Here is a 12,237-nt window from a genome sequence, read left to right as displayed (position 1 = left end):
CCATCTCAAAATAATTTTGAGGATTTGGATATGGTTCCCTACTCTCAGAACTCTCCTACTATTAAGGAAAATTTTAGTGCCAAAAAGCAATAGAACCAGATAATTGACCGTCAGGTTGAGGTTATTCACCTCAAAGTGAAGGTAGAGAAATGTAGGCAAGGGTATCGACTAATGGGGGATGTCCTGAATGCCCTATGTTCTATCACTGATGGGGTCATGCAGAAAGTGGCCATCAGGTTCATTTTGGGACATAGTAGGCTGAAGAAAAGTCAAAAAAATTTGAAGGGGAATGACAGCCTGCAAGTGGAACAAAAAGAGGATATGTTGTTCTCTGAGGTCTGGCAGGAGCAGATGGAGCATCTTGTGCAGAACTAGAATTAAGTACGATTAGGATGTTGTTGGGGATGGTCCTTTTGTTTGGAGTGTCTTAAATTCAAGTGCTAATAATGATAGTTTTTGTTCAAGTTTTTGTAAGTTTTAGTTTCTTCTTTATCACTATAGACATATGTTTAATTAGGCTTGCATGCCTTATGTTGGATATTTATATTTAGACCAAGTACATTGATACTACTATAAATCTTTACAATTATATGCTAGTAGTTGTAATTGATAGAAAGAGGTTGGGCAGGGTTATCATATTTGGCTATGTGAGTATGGTAGTTTTTTATTACTTTAGAGAGTTATTCATGTGCTTTCTCAATGCCTGGTTGTCTGATGCCTATGGTTATTTGTTTGGTCTCTATTTTTGCTATTTTGTAAGGATTCGGGGCCCCCTCCCTAATAAAGTAATTAAAAAAAGTAAGTTAATAATCAATTTAGACTATGAGATCCTCATTCTGGAAGTTTGAAACTAAATTTGTGCTTCTTAAATAGTATTCAACCCGTAGTCGTCTATAGGAAAGTAGAGTAATTATAAGTCAAAAAAATTGGGGTAAAAGTTCCACCTTTATGAAGGAAATTGGATTGGCTTGAAAATTTGGGTCACAATATATTCATGGTAAAATTATTTTATAAATGTTTGATAATGAAATTTAGAAATTTAAAAATATTAGAGAAGACATTTTATCTATTGAGAATATTGAAAATAAATTTGTTATCTTGAATTGTAGCATTTGTAAGATATGTAGAAAATATATTTTTTTATAAAGGTCAATATATTTTACATGGGGCTAATAACTAATAATGGCTATTTTAATGAACATATGAATAAAATGAAAAAATTAAGGTAAATATTTATACTTGATTTTTTATTTATTTCTAAATCTTTAAAAAAAATAACATCTACTACACAAACATAATCTATTGCTATCCTTCTGAGTATCACATCCATGACATAAGGATTACACCTCGAGATAATCATGTTAAATACTCTATTTTTCTTTCTCTCTCTAAAATTAGGTTTTATTCTTTTTATCAAAATTTCATTAGGAAATATTGTTTTGTGTGCCATGGCATTAGAGATTATTTTGGTGGGGAGCCAAAAAAAAATAAAAATGGAGGTGTGCTTATTATAATTATAAGTTATCATGGGAAAAAAATGAAGTTCAAGAAGCTAAGGAGAAAAGTACTCCTCTGAGATTATGATGCTACAAAGCAAAGGGGCTACTTTTTCATTTGTATTGGGTGCAAAGTGCACTTCATTTAATTTTCTATTTTTTTGGAATTTGCAATATTTTGAAATAGTTTCCCTTATTTTTTACTCAAAGATTCCTCTTATGTTTTTTGTACTCATTTATAGTCTTGCAAATTTTTTGTAGCTTGAAACAAATCCACCCAAATGTTAGAACAATGCCATTTTGAAGGTTACCTTATGATTTTCCCTAATGGAGTCCCAAACAAGTAGGTAGTTTATGTAGTGATTTTTCATATTATGAAGTTTATAAATTTCAAAATTATATATTTATAACAGATTATTCATCATTTAAATCTTTTGAATTTTAAATGAAATAAATTTTTATCAAATTTTATTAATAATAAATTAGTACAGTTGGAAAAACTATAAAAAAAAATAAAAAAAATTGATATTATTATTTTATTTTTTAATTATTTTTTATTCAAAATTTATATTTAATCTATGGGAAAAAGTCTTAGATCGATATTTTTTATAAACATGTGATTGAGATTGCTAACTCTTAGGTCTATAGGATTTTTCTTGATGTTCTGAGACTCATTAGGTTCCTATTTAGTTATGGACTTATAATATATAATTTTTTTAAAAAAAATTGAACATAAAGTAATTGATTTTAACTATGTTAGTGTTTTCTTATGACATACATTATTTAAGGAATTTAATATATTAAATGAGTAGTAATTAATGAATTTGCATTTTTTATTTTACAAATAAGCATTTATATAAATTGGGTAAATTTTAAGTAGAGATATATGTCTTCTATTCTAATTATATATTTAAAATTTTATTAGTATAGCTTCACAATATAAGAAATAACAAAATTCAGAGAATCATTTAAGTCATACATGGGAGGTATCCCTCTTAAATGTTGGAGAAAACGATTCATCTAATGGCACCTTCTTCAATTGTTGCGAAAAAATTCTATTAGTCATAATTTCTTGGGGTGCCAATGGAGACTTGAAATCACAATCCAATACAAAAAGAGACTTCTCCTCCTCATTCCGAGTATATTTTCTTTGGTGGGTCTACTCTACTTAAAATAAAATAACTCCACATTTAAAATAGCATAATTTTTCATTGTTTAAAATAATGATTAGTTTAGACTTTTGTTCTTGTATCTATTTTTCATTAAGTACTAATAAATTCAACCATAAACATATTATCTTTTTCCACAACATACAAAGTCAAACTTGTCATAGTATGCAATAAATGTTTGTTGACTTTTAAAAAGTTATACATATTAATCTTTGTAGGTGTACCTAATATATTAAATGAGTAATAATTAAATAATATGAAAAATAGGAATTAATGAATTTATAATTTAAATTTTACAAATAAACATTTATATAATTTTGGTAAATTTGTACTACAAATATATGTCTTCTATTCTAATTAAGCATTTGGAATTTGATTAGTATTTCTTCACAATATACGAAATAAAAAACTTATGAGAACCATATAAGTCATACACCAGAGCTATCCTTCTTCAATTATTGCAAGAATTTGCTATTAGTCAAAATTTCTTGGTGTGCAAATGTAGACTTCAAAATCGTAATTGAATACAAAAAAGAGACATGTCGTCCTCATTCAAAAAAGAGACATGTCGTCCTCATTCAAATGTAGACTTCAAAATCAATACGAAAATACTTAAACAAATATTTTTCAAATTATTAGATAAGAAAATTAAATATAAATTATATCATTGTAGTTAAATGTTTTATTTGCTAAAAAAACTAAAACAAATTACATCTAATAGATGCATATAGGTTCCTAACTTTTATATGAATTATAAAAGATTTGAAATTTTTATTTAATAAACAAAATTAAATCTTAATCAAAATCTAAAATTTTTACTTAAATATCATATTTTTCAACAATCAATTTTACCTTCACCATTAAACTAAAAGAATTATTTTTTATTATTCATTGAAACAAGGAATAAGAAAAAAAAATCATACAATATGAACAGCAACACAACTGTCTGAAAGCTTTCACACTCCTTGAAACTAAATACGATATGAACACAAAGTAAACGGCGATGACAATTGAACCATTGATAATTTAATTTTTTAATTTATTGAAACAAACAGTAAAAAAAATTATACAATATGAACAACAACAGAGCTGTCTGAAACTTAGCAGTACATAAAACTAATTTTAAAGAAAACCCTGGCCACAAAGTAAACACTGATGACAATTTTAAAATGGACTTAAACGGAAAAGAGGAGTAAAGGTGGGCTTCAAGAGGAATAGCGGTTACAAGTGAGAAAAAGACAAAAATCTTGCGCTACTGTCATCAGAATTAGCAGCACGGCGGCCATTGACCCAGCAAGCAACCATGGCTTAGACAAATAAGCACCTACGAACTCACTCCAGAGTTTCTTGTACTTTCTTCTATTGTACTTATGCAACCTCACTCTGACGTCATCAATTGGTTTGCAGCCGCAGACATGGGTAATCCCTTGAGCCAAAATGAAATGCTCCGCCACTTGTTTGTTGCTTCCGAGGAAATTGTGAAACACCTCTGCGTTTCTTAACACTGCAATATCATCCTCGTGGTCTATCAGCTCTTCAATAAGCAAGGCAAGCTGAGTCATTGGCTTTGTACTGTACCCTCCAACGGCTGCTTCCATGGCAATAATGCTTCCTATCAATATATGTGCCTCCGACGTGACCCTGAATTGTGGTAAGTACAACGTTGATGTTTTCTCATCAAATCTTATCCATCGAATGACTGAACAATAATCCATCGATCTAGTTGGATCTTGCGAGACTGCTCTTTTTATATCTTCAAAGAGAACTGGCTGGATCTTCGCTCCTCCGCGCACGAGTTCCATTGCTGTTGGGAGCTTCAGATACACCATATCGACCGCGTTGCCAGGGCTCTTATTTGAGGAGGAATTGAGAAAACAAAGATTATACCAACGTCTACAAATGGCTTTCATTGAACCAAAGCATTTCTCCAAGCAGATCTGCATGCGATTGCGAGACGAAGGCGGCGAATCTAGGAGTTCCTCAACATCGCTGCCCGCCATGGAGCGGTAGACTACTTCGAGGACATGATTCTTACTGTACATGTTGTAAGAAACTCTAGCTTTCCACATGAAAACCTCATGTCGGGTTGCTCGCCAAAGCAGCATGCTCATTAAGTGTTCTACCTTTTGTTTTGCGGATTCTGCAGAACCCGTCTGGAATTTAAGGAGATCCTTCAAAACCCACAAAGGTATTTGGTTTTCAAATAAAAGTATATCAGTCATTAGTCTTTCTCTCATGGGATTTTGAAGATCGACATTAAAAACTGAATCATACTTCCACTTAAATGCACTCTCTTCTTCATAAAAACACTCAACATACTCAAATTGAGATACTTGAGTTTCATATGAGTGGTGAGCATTCCTGCTAACTTTTATATAATTAACAAGAAATTCATAAATAAAACATGCATCCCTGGTTACCATCCATGCTAGTTCTATAGAAGTAACGGGAATATGTTCACTATAGAACTTCCTTATCTTGTTGTCCTTGAGCAGTATGAATTCTTCAACAATTGACTTGATAGACGCATCTGGATTACTCCTATGGATCCTCTTTTGCATCCTTCGAACTGCCTCAGATTTGGAGTTCTCCATGCCTTGCAGCTCCTTCTTCCCATAATGAAAAGGGCCGATTGAAACAAGATGTGGACTGTGCAAACGGTCTATGGAGTCTCGCCGTAGCCTTGGCACTCGGAAGATCCGAGCAGAACTTACATCGGGCATATCCTCCTCATTAATTGTCAGTTCATACCCAACTTGAATAACACAGCTACTCTCTGACATTGCCATTTCATCCCTTCCCATTTGGATGTACTATGTCAATAGTGTTTCGTGTCCATCAAATTTACAATACTCTCAGTCACCAGATATTTGTATAGACTTTTCCAGATATTTCTGGAAACTTTCTTTTCTCATTGACCACCGCAACATTTGCCAGCACGCTGCCAGGTCAGCAAAATGGGAGCTTCGAAAGTTCGGAGCACGGTCTGGAAATCCATAAAAGGATAAAGGAAGGACAAGTTGTGTCAAAAATTAAAGTTGCGGGTCCCCTGGTATACATGTATGCAAAATTTGAAACCACATACAAGACATCCGAACTGTTTGACAGAATGCCTGAAAGAGATATCATCGCATAAAATGCAACGAGTGGACGATATTACACGTCGAATTGTAATCACTAGTTTGAAAATTTGAACAAGGGGGTGGGTGTTCATGTGGATGATAGTTATATTTACGATAGAAATAACTTGGCATATCTACGGTCACTCATATTTTATTTAAAATGACATACTGTCTAATTGGTTTTGTATATTTACATTGCACAAGTTGAAAGCTCAAGAGAGGGAAGAAGATAAATCTACCTTTACATCACATGTTAATTTTCTATTCCAATCACTTCTTGATGTGAGACCTTGAGTGTGTCCTTAGTGCGTAGTAAATAACTACCAATTATATTTAATGTGTAACTGGCACCTCAATATTTAGTAATTTGAAAGTAATTTTTTATTAATCAAAATTAAAAAATATAATTTTTTTTTTTTTTGTGGTAATTGAAGTAATTGGACATAAAGTATATTGTAACGAGTTCAAATACATTTTCAATTGATTTGTCTAATAATTTGAGATGATTGTGAATGTGCAAGATGACAATCACCCTCCTTCCTATTTAGAGAGACATGAGTTAACTTTCATGCGGACATATTTCTAGTAGTTGAAGCTTTAGAGGATATGTAGATTTGCTAAACATGTTTGCTATAAGATCATAGCGAATGTGAGACCATAATAGGCAATGTGTGTAATGTAAATTAAGGCTTAAAGCCTATGTTATGCTGAGTGAGAATCAATGGCGACTACCATGAAAAACTAGAATGATTGGAAAAATGCACAACACTCCATTTACTATAATATTTCATATAATTAAATGGTCTTTACTATCCTATACATATTGATGATCTATATATGAACATTTTAAAGATAATGAAATCAAAGTATGTTTTCTCTTGAAAGGATTAATTTTAAAGTTTTCTCTCTGCATTTAAAATTGGCCTTTGAGAACTCCATTCCTTCTTCTCATAATGTAATCACCATATTCTGAGCATTTATTCCTTCGTTTCACTACAAGATGGCTAAACCTAAATTGATGATTGAATTGTTTGTATTGTGTGTGCATAATGATGATTACCCTCCTTTCTTTTGGGGAGGCATGTGTACCAACTTGCATGTGTGCATATTTCTAGTAGTTGATTCTTGAGAAGATACAAAGACCCATCAAATACTACATAGTTCAAAATGTATCGAATATGAGATATCAACAAATAATATTTGTATTGCCAAGTAATGTTCAAACAAAATACTATTTTGAGTGATTGTTGATAGTGACTACCACAATATACTAGAATGCATGTAATAATGTGTAATTATCCATTTATGACTAATTTTCCACACAACATGTCATTCATTTTTATCCAATACATGCTCTTGATCTACATGAACTTCTAAGGACTCTAAAATAGAAGTATGTTTTTGCTTCAAATGATTAATTTCAAGTTTTCTTGTCTCCACGTAAAGGTCACTTGATAATTATGTTGGAGAGGTGTTAATTGAATGCAATTCAAACACTTAGCTAGAGACAAGATATAAGTTGCTACTCTTTAGGTTTATCGATATTTAATCCATCTAGTTGATAAGGGGAAGTTGAATGTCAGTATCAATTATACAAAGCACACTTCCAAATATTGATAACCTAACACATCTTTACCTAATGATACATATAAAAAATGAGCAGTATGTGTAATAGATATGAAAATTATAAAAAATGATTCCCTAACATTGTTAGAAAATGTTTTTGATTAGATTAGTAGGGCGATGACCTTGAACCAGAGATAAGGATTATAGCAATACATCACCAAGTAGCCACCAGAAGCTAAAAAAAAAACCTAGTCCCCCATCAAAAGTAATAAAAAATCCTCATAACCCTGCAGCTATTTCTACAGATTCTAACAAGCTTCCATCTTTTAAATAGAACAGTCCTAGTATACCTATTAACAGTAGTCCTAAAACTAACAATTTTGGCGTTCATATCATCCATAAACCTAGAAATAAAAGTCTTAGCATGACCATAAAAGATAAAGTTTATCAAAATGGGTGCGCAAACCCTGATAATCAACCATGAGAAAAAAATAAACAAAAAGAAAAAGGAATGAGCCGAACATAAAATATCTACTATTTCTTGAGTAGGTTCCAATCCCTTTTGAGTCTTCCCAATTTTTTATCCCATGTGTCATTCTAGTCCATTTACCCTTCCTTGTCTAGTTCCTTCTCTCCCTGCTTGGCCACTTTCTTTTTATTTTTCTTAATTCTGCCATATCCAAAAATAGTTCCCAGAACAACACTCTTCATGATAACGTTTGTAATGCAGCAAAGAGAGTTAACTACATCACACCGCAGTTGTATTTTTCTTTCCCGCTCCTCACTTTTTTGTTCCAGGGTTGACAGTTTCTCTCTCATGTCATGTAATTGCCCTTCCATCTTACTACTATCATCATGCACAAGCGACATAGGAGAGCACAACATCGTATCTTCATCTTCAGAGATGTTGGGGCCGACAATCCTTTTGAACGGGGACTCTGGTTCACTTTCAGTGTTGCTACTCTCATCCTCCCCTTCCTCTTCTTCCTCGCCTTCCCATTCTTTGTCCATTTACTCCATTTCATCATTAGGGTTTACTTCAGTTTCATCTTCTTCCACCTGAAATTCCTCATCTTTCAAGTTATCCTTCAAGTCATCTGCCTCCTCTAAGTCATAGATTTCCTATGGATTAGCCTTGGCTGGGTTTTCCTCTTTCTTATTTAAATCTCTTCTTCCTTTCGCATGCAAACGTGTCGACCTTCTCTCACCCAAATAGCTCTCAATCTTTTCCTGCTCTACCAGTTTTTCTCCTTCATCATCACAATTGTGCACCTCCATGTCTATGGTAATGCTTTTCCCCTCTGACTCTTTATTGGTTTTCTTGGCATTTTTTGGTGTGCATTTAGGGGTATTAATCCTTTTTATGTCAGGATTGACATTAAGCAGGGCTAGTTCAAGGGAGTATTTTTCAACAACAATGGTAGTTCTTGGGAATGGTCTTAACAAAGTAAGACGAGCTAGGAGAATTTCAAGATTTAGGGTCAGAGAGCAGTAACTTGGGGGATTTAAAAGAAGCTCTCACAGAGCCACCAATGCTACCAGACACAAAGACAAGACAACTAGAAAAAGGAGAGTGCTCCATAGAAAACTTGTATAACAGATATATTAGACCCTGGTAGAGTGGGGGGTTGGCCCCATTTTAAATGCACATTTGCAAAGAGGAGAACAGGAAAAAAAGCATATTAATTTTCTCATTCTGCCTAATGTGATTCAAGATAGGGAAATGATACCCGTGCACATTAGGGTATCTACCCTCTAAGGTAAAATATTTCATGACATGGTAACTAACAAAAGGAAAGGGTTTGGGTAAAGCACAGCGGTCATACCCATTCTAGAACGACACCGATTTCTCGCCCTTTTCAAAGAACCGCTTCATGAACCCTTTATAATCTCCCAAGATTTTCTTTTCAACTCTTTCCCCTTCATTCTATAAGCCCATCACCTCTGCAATTTACTCTGCAGTCATAGTAAACAAAATTTTATCGACTGTGACCACACCATTATGCCAGGAGTTGCAAAATCTAGCAAAGAACTCCTTGTTATAACCTTTTAATTCCAAGTAGAAGGGAGTGAAGCCAGCCACTTGGAAATTCTCCCAAATTTCCTAATTGTTAAGCAACCCCAAATAATTGTGAGGTTAGTGCACTTGAGAGGGCCCCCCATGTTGATAATAGGATGAACAAAGCATAGAAAAACTTTGTGAAAGCGACTGGACAAACATCTACATTTCTGCACTTTCAAGCTTCTTCTTGAAGAATTACTTTTAATCTTGTCTTTTTAAACTTTACTTGAATTAAATTTTTTACAAGTGTGACACCAAATGTGATCGTTTCTCATAAAGGTAGTTCAAAAATCTAAGGCTTTCCCTATCTTTTTAATGAAGATAATATCTCCCCATATCCATGTGCCATCTCCATCCATCGCTTTCGCATCTGCATTGAGATAGTTTGGATCCAGGTCACAATCCACCTCAACCATCCAACTGGAGAGGGAACCCATAGTGACAGGATGCTTAGTCATCTTCAACCTACACAACATCATGTAGGTGTCCACCTTTCTTGTAAAATTTTGAAAAAGGGTGGCCATCTTGGAATAATTCAAAACATTGAACAAAAAGAACTCAGAAAATAGAGACACAAACTTATCCACTTACATTTTGTCTTTCTCTCACAAGGATTTCTTTAAGCTCTCTAGAGCTATTTTCAAAATTAAAAGGCTGCCAGTCTAGATTTTCAAGAATTTTATTAGCAATAAGGTCCACCATCCTATTGCCCTTCATATAGACATGTTGTATCTTAATACCATCAAAAGATGATAGGATCCTTTTGCACTTGTTAACCATACCCCTGACTTCCCATGACAAATAAATAATATTGTTAAGGCAGTCGATGATTAATTTAGAGTCAAGTTCGAGGATAGCATTCTTCCTCAAGATAATTTATAATCTTAGGAGACCCATCCAAGACATCGAGGCTTCAACCTTGTTGTTAGTGGCAATCCCAAGGTTGGAAACATATCCCACAAGCATTTTACCATTATGATCTCTTATTAAGCCTCCTACCCCTGAAACCCTAGTGTTACCTTTAGAACATTCGTAAAAGTTACATTTAATCCAACCTGGTTCAGGAGGTTGCCAAGAGCAGGTCTTTCTTAGTAACATATTCTGCCAGTTAAGCTCTAAACAATTATGACGAATCCCCCATACTTATCTTAGCCAGAGGTCCAAGTGGGAGGGGTAAATTTTGGGAGAAGCTGAGGGTTGGGCATTAACTTTTTCTTTAATTTGGTGGATTATGATGGTTGCAAGGATCCTACTGCTTCTCCTTTCTTCTCTGAAGACACTATTGTTCTATTCCTTCTAGATATTCCATGCCAAGAATTGGGGAGTTTGATACCAAGTACTTTTTGCCACCAGGTGCAAGTAAGGGGATAAATGCCAAGATTCTATAAAGTCTTTCATATTTCTAGGTTGAGTCTAGCTAGTTTTCAGCTTGATAAGAACCTCTTCCCAAATTTCTTGGGCATAAACACAATGAAGAAATATGTGTTCAATAATTTCCATTTCCTTTTGGCAGAGATCACATCTGTTAGCAATAAAGAATCCTTGTCTATTCAAATTGTCAATTGTGAGGATCCTTCCATGGGTCGTAGACCACCAGAAACAATTGATTTTCAAGAGGAGACCCTTGATCCAAATAGCTTTCCAATTAAAGTCTTCAGTAGTGTCTTCTTCCAAATTTTGGTAAGCTTATTTTACCATGAAATTCCTTAAGGCATTAGATTTCCAAATCCACTCATCTTCCACCAAGAGATAGTAAAGGGAGCAGTTGGGCAGAAGAGCGCATAGTTCAAAAGCCTTGAGCAAAAGCTGATTTTTACTAGTGGGATGAATATTCAACAAGGAGGAATCCAATCTATTCAAATCTTTCCAAGAAGCACAATCCATGTTCCAGATTATGTAGTCATGAACATTTTTTCCACAGTGACTTCTTAAGAATTGCTTGATATTCTTGAATTGTGGGATATGATCTAGGGGAAAATTGTGCAAACAAGTGTCCTTCCAAAAGTTAGTCTTTATACCATTTCATGTTAATATCTTGCCATTTCTTTTGATCTCATTTATGGTTTTAGCCACATAATTCCAGATAGTAGAACTAGCAAGGAGATCCATCTAATTGAAGAAATTATCCCCACTCTAGCTAGGAAAGTATCTAGCTTTAAATATGCTAGTCCAATATTTTTGTGCTTTAGCTAATTGCCAACCAATTTTGGTGATGAGGGTTGTGTTAAAGGACTTGATCTTCCTTATACCCAACCCTCCACACTTCTAGGGTTTACAAACTTTTTCCCAAGCAACCAAGGAAAGTCTACTTATTTCTTTAGTGCCAACCCATAGAAGCCTTTTTTGAATCCTCTCTATCTTATCAACAATATAGCCTAACATTTTGAACAGAGAGATGTAGTAGATGAATATATTCTTCAAATAGGACTTGACAAGTTGTAATTTTCCTCCCATACTAAGGAGCTTTCCTTTGCAGCCATCCAATTTCTTTTGGAACCTTTCAAGAATGTTGTTCCAAAAGTTCAAAGAAGGGTGTTTGGAGATGAGGGGGAACCCAAGATAGGAATCTGGGAGGGTAGTAGCTTGATAGCTCCAAGGATAGAGGATATTTTAGCTTAAGGCTAGAGTTGACATTCATAAAGAATAGTTTGCTTTTGACAAAGTTTATATACTGTCCTGAAATTGAAGCATAGTTGTCTAAGGTTTTTTTCAATAGCTTTTCCTCCAAGAAAAAAGATTCTCCAAAAATTATTGGTGAGTAATGGGGTTTAGGGTGGAGGTCGCCCTAAAGCCTTTGAGGGAGCTCTCTCTCTTCTGATTTT

General features: G+C 34.1%; 1 protein-coding gene across 1 annotated transcript; it reads right to left on the bottom strand.

Annotated features, from left to right (window-relative positions):
* Positions 1 to 3,870: 3,870 nt before the first annotated feature.
* Positions 3,871 to 5,454, bottom strand: LOC131860279 (UPF0481 protein At3g47200-like). The gene has a single exon (XM_059214664.1). The coding sequence runs from the start codon at positions 5,452 to 5,454 to the stop codon at positions 3,871 to 3,873; it is 1,584 nt and encodes a 527-aa protein (XP_059070647.1).
* Between the last annotated feature and the right edge of the window lie 6,783 nt (positions 5,455 to 12,237).

The sequence above is a fragment of the Cryptomeria japonica genome, chromosome 11 (genome assembly GCF_030272615.1).
Source record: "Cryptomeria japonica chromosome 11, Sugi_1.0, whole genome shotgun sequence".
NCBI lineage: Eukaryota > Viridiplantae > Streptophyta > Pinopsida > Cupressales > Cupressaceae > Cryptomeria > Cryptomeria japonica.
The sequence above is the reverse complement of the archived record's forward strand: the minus strand, read 5'-3'. Positions and strand labels throughout refer to the sequence as shown.